We start from the raw sequence: 19,474 nt of genomic DNA, 5'->3' as shown, positions 1-19,474 counted from the left end.
TATTAAATTAAATTAAATTAAAGTAAAATATTGCTAGCCAAAAAACAAAGTCACAATATTAGTTAATTCTGTCATATAATTTAGTCATATTTAAAATATATATATTGTATTTTAACTTTAAAAACATCCCATTAAAACTAAATTAAAAAATGCAAAAATATATTAAATTAGATTAAATCAAAATTAAATATTACCACCCAAAAAATTAAAGTCACAATATTAGTCAATTCTGTTATTATAAATCAGTTATTGTATTTTAACTTTAAAAACATCATATTAAAAATAAATGCAAAATATATTAAATTAAATTAAATTAAATTAAATTAAATTAAATTAAAATTAAATATTATGAGCCAAAAAATAAAGTCACAATATTCTCTCATACATATTTTAACTTTAAAAACATCCTAATAAAACTATATGCAAAAAATGTTTTAAATTAGATTAAATCAAAATTAAATATTACTAGCCACAAAATAAAGTCACAATATTAGTCCACTTCACATATCAATCAGTCATATTTAATTAGATTTTTTTTCATTGTATTTCAACTTAAAAACAAAACTTCTTGAAACTAGAATGCAAAATATATCAAATTAAAATGAAATATTATGAGCCAAAAAATAAAGTATCAATATCAGTTAATTCTCTCATATAAATCAAGTCATATTTCATTTTATTTATTATTGTACGGTTAAACTAGTGAGCTAAAGCGAGGAGCAAAATGACAAATGTAAAAATAATAATCTGGTTTAGAGAGAGTGAGGACAGTTGTTTAAATACAGATGGAGTTGCTGTTTAAGATGAGTGTTTAACTTGTGTTACAGGCTGGTAATAAAATGTCCACCCTGGATCTCCTGACTGCTGAATCGATGCTCTCCTGACAACCATGAGCCATGCACGGGCTATTTGACAAATCTGCACTGTGACCCGGAAATACATCCACCCTCAACCGGAAGTATTGTGAGCCCCAAAAAATAAATAATATTAGTCATATTTCATTTTATTTGTATTTTATTCTAACTTTAACTTTGTAAATATATTAAATTAAATTAAATCAAATCAAATTAAATTAAATTAAAGTAAAATATTATGAGCCAAAAAATAAAGTCACAATATTAGTCAATTCTCTCATATAAATCAGTCATATTTCATTTGATTTTTTAATGTATTTTAACTTTAAAAAAAATATTCTTGAAACTACAATGCAAAAATATATTAAATTAAAATAAATTAAATTAAAGTAAAATATTATGGTAGGTAATTTCCTCCAGGAAAGGAAAGAAATGGATGAAAGGTTAGACACCCAATAAATAAAATAACTGATTGTACATCAAAATTATAACATAATAAGTAAAAAAAATATTGTCTAAATCATAATTATGACTGTATTTACTGCTATCTGATAACTTTGACTTATTATCCCCTAACTTTTACTTAAAATCTGACTTTTGGTTCACCATCTCATAATTTTGACATGATTTTTATTTATTTTTTTATATTGTGTTATTTAAATTTTTGAAAGGTTGAAGCGAAGTGATGGTGGCTATCGACAACATGGCAGACATATACCACAGTGTCAACTGTCTTCTTACTCTTTGTAAAAAAAATGTGAGATACCAAGTCATGCCTTTTGACTTTGTAGCTCATAATTTTTAGTTGAGTTTAAACATGACTTGATATGTAATCATTTGAAGTTACCATGAGTACTTTTATTTGTAATCCTAACATTTTATCTTTTTTTTCTTGGCAGAATTGGGCTTCCATATTAAAGTGCATATGTTGTATTTGGTTGTAGTATTTCTTTTATTATTTTGAACATAATATTTAATTTTTTGTAAGCTTTAAAACTATCACATGGATATAAGAATAATTCTTCCAGGATTTTGTTTATTATTGTTGTTGTTGTTGTTGTTGTTGTTGTTGTTGATGAGGCTTAATCAGGAACTCTAAATATATGAAGTTTAAAATATGAGTCAGGCAATTACACATCTTATTTGGACTGAATATAACATCAACACATTTTTTTTAATAGAAGAAACTTTAGACTCCTGCATGTATTTTGACCAAACTTGCCAAACAGTATGAGGTCTGTCATGTATAAAGATTTTCAAATATGGGCACAAAAAAGACATTGTCAAAAGTTGAACTGTCATGATTTGCTAGATTTGAACAGGCCTACAAATCTGTTAATAACACTCACACATGGAATTAAGCCTCTCCTCAGCAGTAAAGCAGGCTTGTAAACAGATTATTGAACTGACGTCATATTCCCAGAGCTGGAGGTCACTTGACCACATGCAGCACTGGTGCACAAAGAGTAAAGTGAAGCCCACTACATCAATGGATGTGCTGTGGTCGGCACGACTGTTTACGCTGCTTTGTTATATAGTAAACCAGCAAGTATGATATAACTAACACATATAATACAGTATGGAGGATGGAACCAGCCTAAATAAAAAAATAATAAATAAATGACTCAATAAATATGCCATTAAATGTACTCAAAATAATATAAAAAATAAATGTAGGCATTAATTCATTGATAAAATGTGGCATAAAGTGATATTTATTTTAATTTGCCTCTTTTTTTATTTATCTTTGCTATAATCTCTCCACTCTTCAATTTAATTTTGTCTTTAATTTATTGTTAGTAACTTTTAATTTTTTTTATTTATTTGTATTTATTTATTTTAATTTAATCCATTTATTTATTTATTCCTTTTCTTTATGTATTTCATTGTACATTTTTTGTATATTAAATGGCTTATTTATTTATCAAGTCATTTTTTTTAATTGATTTATTAATTTTTTAGTTTGGCTAGGTTCCTCCATAATACAGTAGGTCTTATACACGACAAAACAAGTGTCCAAAATCCATCGGCCATGGCAATATGAGGAAATTTCTGTTGATTAAATTCAATTTAAGGATAAATCAGACAAACAAATCATTCAGTTTTTTCTTTGTTTTATTGCTCAGCAGTAAAAAGTACAGTGTATACTACAGTACAAAAAATACATAATGTTGAACACTGCTCCACCGTGCCACTGAACATTTTGTAAAATATCCACTTTTGAGCGTGCAAAACAAGAAGCCCAGCTGTGAGCATCCAATGCAGGAAATACCAATATGTTTAACCGTGTTATTCACCGTCACCTTTTGAATCAGTGATTTCAGAACAACATCTCACAATGCAGAAAATCTTTAGCGACGATAGAGGCAGGCAGCATTGATTATTGAATAAAACTGCAGCGATGCAAAATAAAAATGATAGAAGGACCACAGGTTCAATAATTAAACACTCGTATTAATTAAACTGCCTCTGTATGTGCTCACAGTAAATATTCAGCATACATTATTTATCTCAGTGTTTTTATTGGTCAAGGTTTTTGACACATATGTGGTCCAGCAACTAACTCACAATCATTCAACATTTCAACAAACACAGTTTGCATTGATGGACAAACACATTATTTATGGAGGGAGACATTTACAGTAGCAGGGTTGGTCTAATTGTTTCCTACAGCGCTGAGAAACTCTTTCTCAAACTGGGCTAAAACCAGTAGCCACTCCACGATACAGACAAGAGACAAACAGACACACACACAAACAAATAAAACTGAGCTGAAAGTGATACAAAGTCTTGTTTGACTTAAAGTAACAGTGATATTTGGTTAAGGGGGGGCAGCACATTTAAACTCCTCCATCCACTCTCACACAGTATGCTTACATGCACAAACAGGGCATTCACACACACACATACTGATATTTATATATATATAAAGGGCCAACGTAAGGAATTAAGACATCTATGTGGTCCCTCTTAAGAGAAGCTGGTGACACATGAGGGGGAAAGCCATTTAATGTCAGTTTCATTTGATTGACATTTCACGAGATACACACCCCAAATCACCCAAATATTCTGCTTAAATTAACCATCAAAATCTGGACCCGTATTCATCAAATAAGTTGAATTTTAGACATGAAGGTATGTAAAATCCTTCACTCATGCTAACTTAAAGGGACAGTGTGTATGATTTTGCAGCATCTAGAGGTGTGGTTGCAAATTGCAACCAACTGAGTACCCCTACGCTCACTCCTCCCTTTCCAAGACTGCGGTAACGCGAGCCGCCGAGTGCAAAACCGTGGTAACGCCGTTCACCTTGCTCAGACGCCATTCTTACCACATTCAATTAAATTTATTTTTATATAGCGTCAAATCACAACAGAAGTTATCTCAAGAAGCTTTTCATATTGAGCAGGTCTAGACAATACTCCCAACAAGAGATGCCCCATGTAACACTACTTTAGGAGCAACGGAAGTCAGACGACGGCTGGTGGTACAACGGTTTCCTCACAAGCATGTCGGAGAACTACGGTGGCCTTCAGGTAACAAAAAAACTTGAAAGTCTCTCTCTAGAGCCAGTGTTTGGTTTGTCCATTCTTGGCCGCTGTAGAAACATAGTGGTGCAACATGGCGGACTCTGTGAAGAGGACCCGCTCCCTACGTGGATACGAAGGACTCATTCTGAGCTAACGAAAACACGATTCTTAGTTTCAGGTGATTATACACTAATGAAAACATAGTTATGAATATTATATTCCATTTCTGCTAATAGATCCTCCAAAATTTGACACACTGTTCCTTTAAGTGTGTTTCTCAGTCTGATAAATACGGGCCCTGATCCCACATACGGTATCTCTGTTCCCCCCCAAGAACGTATAGGTGCTATATTCAAGTTCAACAGGCTCTAAGTATTTTGGGATTGATTTTAAAGGAAAAAATAAAATGACAACAGCTTTAATGTTTCCATAGCACGTCTCTCTAAAGCAGATTTCATGTGGCGACATCCACAGTGCACCCACCATCAAGCCACTGTAATGAAACAAAACCACATATACTCTGTAATTTTATAAAGACAATAAAAACCTTTTATCACAATTAAGCCTTTTGTAGAAAATGTACATCAGAAAAATATGCAGGTGCATCCTCATAGTAAATAGTGTCTGTTTAAGATCACTCCTCTTTCAGGTTTGTGTTTGTCATATACAGTATATAAAGTCTCTGAATATTTACCACATTTATAAAATAGACAGCAGGGGGAGTAGAAGAGGAGAGTGTCTCTCTTTTCTTTTCTGTCTCTAGATGGCAGAAGCTTTGTCTCTGTTGATGAAGAGGGTCTCCTGGCAGAAAGGGTTAACCAGGACCACGCTGCTGCCGCTGTAGTCTCCATTAGGGGGTAAACAGGAGTCTTGATCCTGCAAATGCACATGCAGAAAATAAATTAGTGCAGGTTTCTAACTGTTAAAATAATAGCTGTGATTCATGATTGCTCACTATTAGGGCACACGCTGCAGTCTACTGTATCTAAGTCACTCTACAGGCAACGAGCAGACAGTCTAGTGTGGAAGCAGACACATAAAGATGGGTTTGGTGCACCCCGGGGCTTTTAAGGATATCTCTGACAATGAGGGAAGATGTAAAAGGGAGGGATGACTCAGAAGAAATAGAGGGACTTAATGTAGAGGGGGGGATGGTTGTTGATGGTGAGTCAGCAGTAATAAGCTGGAGGAGGGAGGTAGGTGTGAAACACTAAATGATTTCTATTACAGCAGGAACGAGGCCATTTTATCAGCAAGATCCAATTAAATCAAACTGTCATTTAGTTTTTTTATGATCACGTCTCCTGGAGCGCTGTCATTTACTTAAAGCACCAGGAGAAGCTATGAGGCTATACAGAGACAGGTAAAGCAGGGAGCGAGGGGGAAACAACACCTGGGGGTCACCAGGGGCATCCTACACATGATCCAACCTCAGCTTTTCTCTCCTGACGTGCCGGCAGAGGAAGGCAAATTGAGCAACGGATGAGGAGTAAAAGAAAGCAGACACACAGTGAAATGGTCACTGGAGAGACGGGTGATAAATAAAACATGCAAACAGAAACAGAACAAAATGATGTGTAAAAGAAGAGGAGGTAGATCTAACAATGATACCAGTGTTATATACTACCCTATTCCACCAGATGGCGCTGTAATGCACTAAAAACTAAGCGGATGCACTTGATCCAAATCTTATCTTGATATTTTTTCTCAGTATAATAGAGATCAAATAACATTTGAAAATTGGCAGAAATAAACTAACAAAATCATTGAAAAGAACGGAGGCACCATATTCACATTCTCAACGACAAAAACAGCCAATTAGCAGCATCTCAAAATATTTATATGTGAGTTTTCAACAAAAAAACATGAGACATAACATGAGTTCTGTGGTCTAACTACATGTTGAATAATTAAATATGTTCTGAAAAATCATAACGATAAACAGCATGCCAAACACAGAAAAACACAAATATCTTTAATTAGCATGCATTAAGTGTTGTTCAGTATGTTATTTTCTATGTCAGTGGTTCCCAACATGTCAAAATAGATTTGCACATGTATAACTAAAATCATATTAACACACGTACTGGATAATTAATACAAAAGTCTGTAGGTAAAACTATTAAAAAACACATATTTAAACATATTTACTATTTGTGCACAGTTGCAGATAAAGAACAGGCTCCACTAATATTATTAGTATTATACTATTTGTTGAATTAGATTCCAGTGGTGCCTCCGTAGGATTGTTTCTGACTCGTGTGATCCAAACATTTCCAATAACTCCAGAGCGTTGTAAAGTTCAAAAGTCAAAATGTATTAAAAAAAAGATTCACAACATGTTTTTATCTAATGAAATATTCTGCTTCAATCCATATTTGTTGCCGTTTGGCCTTTACAAAAACAACATTTTCACTGCGGTCAAAAAACTGTTTGCTTTTACGGCCTGCTGCACACAAAGAGAGGCACGCACTGACAAGTTATGTTCATTAAAGATTTATTAAAAGAAAGACTAACTCATTTATTACGATGAATCACTTTATTCAAATTGATTATTTTGTTCGAAGATTTGTAAATTTTTTTTAGCATGATGTCAGCAAATATAGGGGTGCTCAGCTTTTCTTTTTTTTAGATACAAATAGAGGGGGCTTCAAGGAAAATAGTTTTGGAACCACTGTTCTATATAACTCCTGTATGTAAAGGCTGTTTCTAAAACACCCTCAGCAGATGATTCTTGATATGTAGTCTAAAAATCCAATGCTATGTGTTTAATCATTTCATGTCAACACCTCCTCATGTCATGAAAGACCCAACCTCAGTGTCCTGATTGGCAGCTGCAGCCGTGTTCAACACATTAAGATGTTTTACCAGCTTGTCACAAGATGTTTAGTTGAAGTTTAAAAACCGTACTTGTAAATTAAATTAAATAGTTTTGCCATATTTTTGAACTCAGCAACAGTATGCATTCATAATAACAATAGAAATCTATCTACTAGATGTGAAAAACTAACTATGAAGTAATGTTAATAGATTCCCTGCAGGGAAATTCATTTACTTGCTTGTTCCAAATGGCATCTCTGTAAATCTTAGTGATACAGTGTCATGCTTCAGCTGCCTCGAGGCTTGCTGACAGGGGAGATTGAACATAGATCCTCTTATTGTCTCCATACTCATTAAAAACCATTCTGCTGACTGATAGTCAAGTAAATGTGCCTCCACCTCTGTGTGTGCGCTAATAGAGTATCAGTGTGCCAGTAGTTTGTACCTCACTCTCCAGAGTGTGTATCTCTCTGGGCAGCTCCACAGCGTGCCTGCTGAAGTAGTCCATGGTGATGGCATTGTTCCAGTAGCTGAGGTTGTTCTCCTGACTTGACGACTTCTTCTTCCTCTTCATACAGCACACAGTCAAAAGCACAGCTAGAGCGGGAAGAGACAGGAAAGGAAAATGAGGGGTTAGTAGCTACAGAGACTGAAAGAGCTGCTGCTTCAAATAGCCTCTGAAAGCGCCCACACTGGAGGCTCAGGTAGAGGCTGTCATGTTTCACGACAACATGCCACTGTTACAAGTAGTGGTTGAAAGGAAAAATACCGCCCTAAAATACTGTTTGAAATGGGTACTGGTGGGAGTGCCTTGTAGTAATTTTGAGCTATCTAAAACAACACAGCTGTCAGTCTCTCAGTAAGACATTTTCAGGAAAATAATTTATTATCAAAGGGGAAGAAATCCTTATTTCTCCATCTCCAACACACTAAAATGAAAAAAAGAAAAGAAACAGTGTTTTGCCTAAGGAGCAACTCACTGCTCGATGAAAAATACTCTCCCGTCCTTGCTGTTATTAAGCTATTGCACTCTCTCCAATTTGATGCAACAAGATCAAGTCCTGAGGAGTGTCTGGTATGGAGGACAGAACCTTCCAAAGTAAAAAATGAATAAATAAATGCATAAATGACTTGATAAATAAATAAATATAGGACATTAAATGTACCAAAAAATGCAAAAAGAAATGTATAAAAAAGTATTATTATTATTATTATTATTATTATTATTAATAATAATAATAATAATAATAATAATAATAATAATAAATCAATTTAAAATGAATAAAAAATACATGTAAAAATAAATAAATCAATTTAAAAGTTAATAAAAATAAATAAATAAAAGGGAAAATTTAATCGAAGAGTAGAAAGATAGGGGAATTAATAAAAAAAATAAAAAATAAAGAAGCAAATTAAAACAGAAATATAATTTATGTTTCAATTTATAAATTAATTAATGCCTAGATTTATATTTAATATTATTTTTGGTACATTTAATGGCACATTTATTTATTTATCGAGTAATTTATTTATTTATAATTTTTTTATTTTGGCAGTTTCCATCCTCTGTAGTCTAGGGGCTGTCAAAAGGCATTCTAAAAAAAATAGCAAGATCACTTACTGAAGAGTGTAAACCAGGAAAATTGAAGAAAAGTGAGTGTGTGAAATTAATAAATCACAACATTTTATTACAAAATTAACTCTACGGTGACATCGAGGTGAAAGTTTCCTTAAAGAACATTTTTGTCAAACACTCCGCTTTCTTTCGGAGAGTTAGATAAGTAGATTGATAACACACGAGGGAGTGGTATTGATTTTCTCATCTAACTCTCTGCAATAAAGCAAATGAGCCAACTTCTTAAACTATTCCTTTAAATATATATATTTTTTATGATAGTAACATTAATAGATTTTAAGTCAAGGTCGGCCAAACTCTAACGTAATCTGTCACTTTTTTTACAATCATTAATTTCACAAGTTTTCAACATTACTTACAGCATGAGGACACAGGCACACTGATGGCCAGCACGATCCACACAATGTCCATCCTGCTCAAGCAGATGGTCATGCGGGACGGCGGGGAGTCAACGGTTGGGCCTGAGCTGTTGCTGGGTGTCCAGGGGTCCTGGGTGGTGGCGGGCACCTGCCTGTTCAGGAACTTCTCGCTGGCTGTGGAGGCGGGCTCCGAGCTGTTCCCCTGAGCGGGCGCCTCCTCGACCAAGCTGCTGTTAGAGAGCAGCCCTCCGTATGCAGTCACATTGTGTCCCAGAGGGGCATTGTCTGTGCCGTTACCTGTAACGACCTCCTCAGTGGTGGTCTGGTTGGGTGCAGTGTTGGTGTTTGGGATGATTGTTGGAGGCTCAGTGGACAGCGCTGGAGTGGACGCGGTGGAGGTTATCTTCTCAGTTGACTTGACTTGGCTGTCGACTGGAGTCACAGACCCTTCCTTTGTCTCGACCACCAGTCCATCAGTGGGGGGCTCGCTCACTCCATGCACCTCCCTCAGGGTGATGGCGTGGTGCGCGGCCAGCTCTGGGGCGCCCCGAGCATGTTCCCCGAGTTTCAGGCCTGGTGCAAGGTCAGCATTCATTGATGTAGAAGAAAAGGAGGGGTGCTCCAGATCTGGAACGTGCTGCCGTCCGGGGGCGGTAGCTTCCTCCACACTCAGCTTCTGAGGCTCTACGTGGTGTGCAGCGAGCGCATCGCCTCTGTCTGATCCAGAGCTGGACAGAGGAGCCGGGGGGTTTGGAGTTCCTCTGGCAGTCGACTCCACATCTATATTTGGGAGCGCTGTGCTGCTGGCCTGGTTAGTGCTGACAGTAACTGGGTTACGGACTTGAGGTACGCTGACCAATTTGTGCATTACAATATCAGAGCTGGGCTCCGTGGGCTGATTCACACGACTCTCAGTGCTCACAGTGTTTGCGTCATGAACGGAAGGGTCGTCATGAGCCAGGCTGGAAGTCTGGGTTGTGTGGAGCAAGGCCAGAGGGTGGAGGGTGACAGTAGGGAAGATGATGTTTGAGGGCTGAGTTCCTCCTTTGGATGACCATTCCCCGCTACTGGAGCCGTCCTGATGCCTGTCGAAAGAGGCAGGTTCGGGGGCAGAAAGGGGGCTGCTGTGGGCGGCTGCCATGGAGACAGAGTCCTGGGATGTCTGGCTGAGGTACAGCTCCTGTGCGGATGACACCAGTCCTACTGGCAGTGCTAGGAATGCTAGAACACCTGTAGAGAGAGAGAGAGAGAGAAAGCTGATGATTAGCACAGGATGATGTAGAATATCTGTTTAGCTTCATGAATTATTGGAATATTTCCCTGTAGCTGTGTTTTCATGTCTGTCTGTTTTTACATAATTTCTCTGGAGGATCTTGCCACGCAAAGCTAGACGAGAGTGCAACCCGAATACTGACTGCTCTGGTGTTCAGAGGAGACGTGTAGTCTTGTCTCGCATTCATTACGCTCCTCAGCCTTTGATCTACTGAACCGCTGTGTTTGTCACATATTAAACCTGCAGTAGGTAGACTATTTTTGGCATCATTGGGCAAATATTCCATAATAACCTTTCAGCATATTGTAATTCAAGTGTTCTGAGAGAAGACTTCTGCACCTCCTCATGGCTCTGTTTTCAGGCTTTAAAATATCTAGCCCATGACGGGAGACTTTGACCAATCACAGGTCATTTCAGAGCGAGAGCGTTCCGATTGGCTGTTCATTCAACGGAGGCAGCTGTCAATCACTCTCAAACGCCGATCAGAGACGGCAGGCTCCAGCTCGGCTCTGATTGGTTGTTTTCCTCCGGACTGTGAAATCTTGTAGATGCCGTTAGGAGCACCGGAGGACACCAGAGGACACAGAGGCACATGATTTCTTTTTCATATTAGCTGTCTCATGCACTACTGTCAGGATATAGTATAAAAATATATAGTTATAAAAATAACTTTCTTTAATCATATTTGCTCCAGTCTCGCCTACTTCAACTTTAATTGCATTATTCACTAGTTCCACTGTGTGTACCCATGCATGTATAAGACTGGGAGGATCTGCTGGCTTTATTACTCTGCAGAACAGCTCACTCTTTGCAGATGTCATAAAATAACAAGCAATTATTTGATTCCAATCTCCAGATAACACTGAAAAAAAGGGTAATTTAGTAGCACAGTTCACTCATTTCCAATTTTAATCGTTTTGATAATTTTCAGGACTGTGAAACAAGATGTCTTGATAGATTGTCTGAATATGAACATTTCCAAGTAAAAATGCATTTGCAGCTAGTGAAATTGTCACTTGCTTCATGCTCAATAATAGACAGAAAGACATATTTTTACAGTGAAGACATTCATGACAGCCATAGCGTCAAAATAGCCCACTTAACATGCTAAAACCATCTCAGAGACCCTAACGGATTCACTTCCTCAAGCTCGATCCCACACTGAGGCTGTGTAGCGACAAGCCATTAGCAGGTGTCTCTGGGGAATATTGGTCCTATTATGTTATCCAGACAGCAAGAAAGTCATAGAGAGAGGGACGTGCAAAGGCTTATTAATCTCCCCTCTGCTCCCCTCCATCCCTTATTGACACTGTTAAACACAGCTAATGTGACACATTAGCAGGAGCTCCCAGCGGGCGGTTTCTATGCATTCAGCTGAGAACAGAACATGCAGGAACACAGAGCCAACATCATCTAAATTCCTGTCTGAATGAAGTCATGCAGCATAATTTTGCAACAGGATGCTGAGCGGTGTGAAGACGGTGTTTCTAGGTTATTTTGAAACATTTTTATTTTATTTTTATTTTGTATAAACCATTATTAGGCTGGTAATATTCTGTGTCTTTCTGATTTTCAACAAATCCCATGAAAAAAAACCAAAAGCAACATCCATTAGGTTGTCTAAACACTTTCCATCTTCCAACCCTTTCTGTGGTACTCATTCTTACTGAAGATGTATAATTGATACTGTTTACTAATTATTAGCAAGGCTATTATTCATGTTATCTTATCATTTTGTTTTAGGAAATAATTATTTTATATTTTATATATTATATCATAGCTGATAAGAGACAACATCAATTGCATTCTGATTACATTAGTAAGCTAAATTATTTATTAACAGTTTATTGTTGCACACATTATAACAATTTATATTCTATCATCTTTAAGGTTTACAAATAATATCTTAACAAATACTTATGTATATAGTATATAAAATGTTAGGTGTGTGCAACAATAAACTGTTAAAATAACAAATTATAGCATTTCTAATAATTAGTAAACTTGATTAATTATCATTTCATTGTTTGTTAACAGTAAAATAACTAGCAACTAAGTTTAATTAACTATAAATGTATTATTTATAAATGATGGTTATTATAAAGTGTTACCAGCGATTTAAGAGAATGCATAAATGCTACAATATAATATGTATATTGTTAAAACCTTATTTTTTGTAACACAGACACCCAACTCTACCACACACATTTAGTCGGTCTTACGGATGAGTATCTTACTTGTGACAAAGAAAAGCCTCTGAGAGGTTGGCAAAAAATGGCAACGACATGAAATAGACGACGAAAATGTAAACTATATTGACATGCCGAGGTGGGATTCATGAGGTCTCTGCATTAGAGGGCTTTGGAGGGAGACAATTAAGGATAATAATTTAGACTGCATTGTTTTGGCGCTCATAAAACTCCCCAAAAAGCAAGAATCATAGAAAACATACAGAGTCTAAAGCCACCAATGTGACCCAGATGTCGTGGCCATCGTTTAACTATGGTGCTCAGTAACTATGGAAACCGAGTTTCCATTACCAAGAGGGGCAGAGAAGGAGGAGATGGGAGAAAAGGTGAGAAAATAAATCTGTTGAAGATATAAAAAGAAAAGGAGTAGAAAGGGACAGAATATTTTAGAAAATTTGGATTTAAAAAAAAAAAACAACAGCCCAGGAAACTGTCAATAACAGTAATCTTAAATTTCTAGGACATAAAAAGCTTCTCCATCCTCTTTCCTCTTTGTTCACCGGCAAACCCCAAAGCACTGACTATTTAAACTGAGCCTCTGAATCATTAATCATATTCCTCCATCCTCAATCACGCAGACTACCGGCATAGAGGGTCCAGGCCCCGTCTTCCATTAACCAAGCCTGTCACGTCTCTAATCCACGGAGCCCACTCCAGACTCATATCTGAGGAGATAACACACATGGCCATCCTTGATTTATGACTGCTTGTCTCTCCTAAGATGATCCTTTAGGCAGCGAAATGGAACACAGACAAACCCGAGCTATCAAAGCTTAAGCATTTGGGCTGTTGTTGATCGTCTGTAATGTGAATAGCGGTCACATCAGGACACATTTAGAGGATAAGGCGGCGGCCATTTGAGATGCTATACTGAACACAGTGCATGAACAAAAACACAAAGAAAGAGACAAGAGAAAAGACTAAATCTATATAATTAATAAAAGCATTATTATGACAAAATCCTAGGATTAATATCCATCCATCCATTATCTGTAACCGCTTATCCTATTCAGGGTCGCGAGGGAGCTGGAGCCGATCCCAGCTGACACTGGGCGAAGGCGGGGTTCACCCTGGACAGGTCGCCAGACTATCACAGGGCTGACACATAGAGACACAACCATTCACGCTCACATTCACACCTATGGGCAATTTAGAGTCAACCTAACCTGCATGGCTTTTAGACTGTGGGAGGAAACCGGAGAATCCGGAGAAAACCCACGCTAACACGGGGAGAACATACAAACTCCACACAGAAGGGCCCCAAGCAGGGTTTGAACCCGGCGACCCTCTTGCTGTGAGGCAGCAGTGCTAACCACTGCTCCACGATTAAATACAACATTTTAAAATGTGCAGTGTTTAGGATCTGAAGCCATCTAGCGGTGAGGTTGCAGATTGCAACCAACTGAAACTTCTCCCGTGTGCCAAGCGTGTAGGAGAACTACGTTGGCCGAGGTGAAATTAACATTAGAATATTTGTAAAAACCCAAATTCAAACAAACTATTTTAATATCTAATATCTATATATACATATATATTGGCTGATATATTCGTCCAACACCTAAATAAGGTGGCAACTGGCTGGAGGGAGATCACCAGGAGATTGCCTGAAAGTCATTTCCAGTAAATATCACAATATAAAACATGTGTTTTGTTCTATTGAGACCATAAACTCATGTTTACAATGTTTACTGAGGTAATAAATCAAGTGAGAAGTAGGCTCATTTTCTCACAGACTTCTATACAATCTGACTCCTTTTTGCAACCAGAGGAGTCGCCCCCTGCTGGCTGTTAGAGAGAATGCAAGTTTAATGCACTTCTGCATTGGCTTCACTTTTCAAAACCAGAAGTAGCCCACTGACGGCCACCAATGTAACAGAGCGTCCTGGGTTAGCCTTAATTGGCATGTTTAAAACAAAAACAATAAATGGGACTTGCAGATGCATGAGGAATAGCATGTCCAGCAACAACAGCTTCTTCATTTTTCTCTAAAACATGGTGAAAGTGGAAGTCAGCCAACAAAACCTGCCTTACAGCAGCCCAGAGGAAACAGATAGGTCTGTTTAAATACTGAAAATATCCATATATAAGCTATCATGACATTGTAACGTGTTTTCCACCTAGATTGTTTGTAAACAGGAAATCCATAACAGTGTGTTATATTGCTGAATTTCTGTGTGCGCAGGGATTACATAAGTATCTGCGTGTTGCACACTGACGCAAATGGGTGTAATTTGTCACCCCGGTTGTGTGTCTGGCTGATGGAGTGAGAGCGTAAGCAGGGTGAACGCAGACAGAGAGCCCGGCCTCCACAAAGACATGCAGCGGGGAAGCAGGCACCGCCAGTGAATTAACTAGAGAAATGATTGAAAAGGCCCGAGAAGTGAATTGAGCTTTATGAACATCCATTATTGAGTTGAAGCACCGGGAAGAACATGAGAAAATTGGATGGAAAAGGGGAAGAATAGCGAGGTCGGATGGGGTGGGAATATGTGCAACGAGGAGGCCGGAGGTGTAGTGGGGAGTAAGAGCGGAAGACGTGTGGGTGTTTCATCAGTGATAAGACATGAACAAAAGCAAAAAGGTTGGATTAGACATATTAGACCAAGGACCAGAAAGGACACTCAAAGGAAAATATCTATGAGAGATAGAAGAATATAGGAGACACTTTTAAAAAAAACATTTTTCTTGTTCAGCAGCACTCGTCTACTCAGCAAGGTTTTTTCTTTCACCATTGTGCCTGTTGGCTGTTTTTGGCCTGACATGATATTTTCTCACAAGCACAAAAAAACACCCACAAAAAGAGTCAATTTTCAGGAGTGATGACGCAAAAGAGGAGGCGAATAACAAGAACTCTCTGAATCTTTGCTCACGAGAAGACAAAAAACATTTTAATTGAAAGGAACAAAGTGAGAAATGACTCATTCATGATGCTGTTTCTTGATTATATTTGGGTTTCTTTTAGGGCTGTCAAAGTTAACTTAATAATAACGTGTTGACGCAAATTTGTTTTAATGCCACTAACTTCTGTAACTCATTAAACTCAACTTGCGATTTTTAGGTTGCAGCGGGCTCAGTTTTAAAGCTAGAGTGAAGATACTAGATTCATATGAAACTATAAAACTTAAGGAATCCATCGATACCAACAATGTCATACTAGCTTTTCACAAAGGAGGCTAAATAACGCTCAGAACTCACGCAAAATTTTGGCGAGAAAAAACTGTCATGGCCATTTTCAAAGGGGTCCCTTGACCTCTGACCTCAAGATATGAGAATGAAAATGGGTTCTATGGGTACCCACGAGTCTCCCCTTTACAGACATGCCCACTTTATGATAATCACATGCAGTTTGGGGTCAAGTCATAGTCAAGTCAGCACACTGACACACTGACAGCTGTTGTTGCCTGTTGGGCTGCAGTTTACCATGTTATGATTTGAGCATGTTTCTTATGCTAAATGCAGTACCTGTGAGGGTTTCTGGACAAAAATGATCATTGTCTTGTGTTGTTAATTGATTTACAATAATGTAATAATATATACATACATTTGCATTAGGCAAGCATATTTGCCCACTCCCATGTTATGGGGTATTAAATACTTGACAAATCTCCCTTTAAGGTAAATTTTGAACAGATAAAACATTTTGACAGCGATTGACAGTCATAGTTTCTTTATTATACTTTATTTTTGACCAACATGGAGAAAGGGCTGACAATTGATCTGGTTTTGTTTTGTTTATTTGCTTCTGATTTATGATGTTTTTTTATTCTATTCTATTCTACTGTTTTATTTCACTGCATTTTGGGTAGATTTAGGGTAGTGTAGGGCTTCAGCCTAAACCTTTTCGGTCAGAATATTTTGTTTTCTTTTTGATATAATGATTTAGTACTTTCATAACTGTGTGGTCAAATTGTTGTGTTGTGAAAAAATGGAAAAATAAACTAAACAAAAAACAGTAAACGTGGTGCGTTAAATCTCACTGGTGACATTGAATTAAAAGTCTTTGTCCTTGTCGGGCGACACACTGTTATCACTCACACCAACCTGTTGCCCTCACTATCTATATCACCCAGCCGATCACCTCAGAATAGCACATGCTAATATCATGGAGACAAACAACGCCCCAGGTGAAATTACTATGAGATTATGCCATCATTTATGTGACTAATGCCGCCTGTTTTCCATTACCTAAGCTGGAGGGAGGGGCAATTTATGCAGGAAAACCTGCTGAATTAGGGCTCTGTTGAATGCACAGGAAGTTGGTGACATTCGTTGGAGTCCGCCATTGATGCCATCGGGGACATCAATAAATCATGTTGCAAAGCAGGATCCTGCGCACTGATCCAACGCAGGCTTTGTCCCACCAATCATTCATTGTTAGACTCAATGTCAGGGGACAGAGGCCAGAGCGGCTGTCACTGGATCTAAAGTTACACTAGTGAAATAAAAAACAACATTTACTCCCGCTGATGAAATTCTGCATGAAACTTTTGGACTCGTATGTTAAGACTCCGTTCCAGAAGAACCACATTGTTGAGGCGCTTTAATCAATCATACTGGAGCACTTAGTGTGTGGTATGCAGGCTATCAGTGCTTATGCACTAGCCTGGCTGCATGATCAATCCTGAAGGGAGTTGGGGGAGCTGCTCGCCGTGGACAGTAGGATATTTATCTTTCTTTCCAGGGGTCACCTCATGCTACATGCAATGGAGAACGATGTGGCTCGAATGTGCAGTGACCGGCAGGCTGGTTGTGTCGCATCATCAGCGGACAGCTGGCGGTGGCACTATTTGAATTGGAGGCTCGACAGGAAGCCAAAAATAGGAGCTGCAAAATCATCCATCAATGAGGCTCGTGACGGTTCGTCAGGCGGCACTTCTGAACTGTTACTGCTCCGTCATCTCCCTGCTCAGGCTGCATAGGGAACCAAATGCAGATAAGGTCACATGTGTGATTAAATACCTGAAAATACTGTATATCATAATGATGTCTTGTCTTATATCTTTACTATCATTAATGCTCTCTTTGTTTTATTGCTCTGAACGCTTATAAAATATTTACAGAGCTGGTTTCATTTTAATTTAATTATATTCCTGTAGTCCTGGGACTACAGATAACAAATAGCCTTTTAGATAGTTCTGGCATATGTACAGTTGTTTGTTAATGTTTATTCATGTGCACTGCCCCTGTTAAATTAATTAAACAGTAAAAAAAATATAGATTGTAGTTGTTTTAGGGGGTAATGTCCATTGGTTGGGGGTTATGCAGCAATTTTCGAATAATAATCGACTAATTCCCAGTGATTTTCTAATAGTATTTTTGCTTGGAATGCACATCCCTAGTTTGTTTATAGCCTAATGTTAGCTTTTTACTTTTGGCGAATGCATTTACGCTTCAAAAATCATAAAAGTGGTGTTCATTTGTGGGGATTATCTTACTGAACAAAACGTGTAAGTATCATAAACGTGTGTTTGCCACGGAGCTTATTTTAGCTTAGTATCTTGATTAATGGACCGTTTTGGTAACTTGTCATCCTGTGTAGGTGGAGGTTTTACCACTTAATAGCTCCACTTTAGCACCATCATTTTCAGTGCTGTTATTTGATAATATTTTTCTAACCTGAAAGCAGAAACAGACAAAAGATCTAAAGTATTACTATTAATTAATCCGAGTTAACAGTTCATTTATAGTTTCTACAAATGTATTTCCCAGCATGAAGGTGTAAATGATTAAAAGAACTCTGTCCACAACCAGGAAAAAAATACTAGTAGAGAAATACTGAATCCTTTGTATATTTAATGTTTTGCTGACCTAAAAGTAGGTTTTTAATTGTAGAATATTAACTGCCTCAAGGTCGCTACAACCTCCTCAATGATACCTATGGTCCTCATCAAAAGGTATCTAACAAAGCCTGCATGAAGACCTTCATGCGATCAAACCACTTCTTTCTAAAATGTACTACAAACTTTTGTCAGCTTTTCCAGCATCTGCAAAGGTTTATTTAGGATCTGCTTGACTAGATCTATGAAACTAGATCGAAGGTGTTTGAATAATAAATATAACCAGTAAGTGTCTATCAACAACTATGTCAACGTGTCCTTGAGCAAAACTACACTATCACTGTAATAAAATCATGATCGCCTGAGACGTAAATGCACAACAACTAAAGGGAATCGCTGTAGTCCATCTCATTATCTAATAGGATAAACATACATTACTGCTAGTTTGGAGGCCCTAGGGCATCGAACCACAACCAATAATTAAAGATGTCCTCCTCACCACCCAGCCGGCCCTCCATGGATCACATTTAGCCTCGTTTATGTTAATCACAACCACTCCTCAACGGTGGACAAACCTCCATGGGATTCCCCCCAAATCCCTCGGGGCAAATGGAGAAGGCTTTATCTACGGCGCTCATCAGAATACCAATGAGCTTTTATCACATCATACCGGCACACACACACACACACCGCGGCTCCGCTCCCTCATACTAAATGAATTCATATCTCACTTTCCAGGATAAAGGCTGACAGACCCAAATCAAAGCCATCATAAGCCTTAAATGGGGAGTTTTGTTGGAGGTAAAGTCCAAACCTTTAATTTAAAGCTTTGACGTGCCGTCAGACGGAGCCACGGAAACCGATCAGATCCATCAGCTTCAGGCGGACAAAACCTTTTATCAGCCGGTGAGCTGTCTGACTAACTGCTGGTAAGATTGGATTATCACGCCTGGACAGAGCACTATCGGCCTGACTC

The 19,474-nt window shown here is 37.8% G+C and overlaps 1 protein-coding gene across 1 annotated transcript in view; it reads right to left on the bottom strand.

Annotated features, from left to right (window-relative positions):
- Positions 1 to 2,955: 2,955 nt before the first annotated feature.
- The window catches only part of tmem108 (transmembrane protein 108), a 53,862-nt gene continuing 37,343 nt past the window's right edge, over positions 2,956 to 19,474 (bottom strand). Inside the window, exons 3-5 of the mRNA XM_074621573.1 lie at positions 9,200 to 10,429; positions 7,650 to 7,801; positions 2,956 to 5,260 (exon numbers count right to left, since the gene is read on the bottom strand). Coding sequence (XP_074477674.1) covers positions 5,144 to 5,260; positions 7,650 to 7,801; positions 9,200 to 10,429 — 1,499 coding nt within the window. The 3' untranslated portion in view covers positions 2,956 to 5,143. The remainder of the gene's footprint in view (positions 5,261 to 7,649; positions 7,802 to 9,199; positions 10,430 to 19,474) is intronic.

The sequence above is a fragment of the Sebastes fasciatus genome, chromosome 21, assembly GCF_043250625.1.
Source record: "Sebastes fasciatus isolate fSebFas1 chromosome 21, fSebFas1.pri, whole genome shotgun sequence".
In the NCBI taxonomy this organism is placed as follows: Eukaryota; Metazoa; Chordata; class Actinopteri; order Perciformes; family Sebastidae; genus Sebastes; species Sebastes fasciatus.
This window is presented reverse-complemented; position numbering and strand designations above follow the sequence as displayed.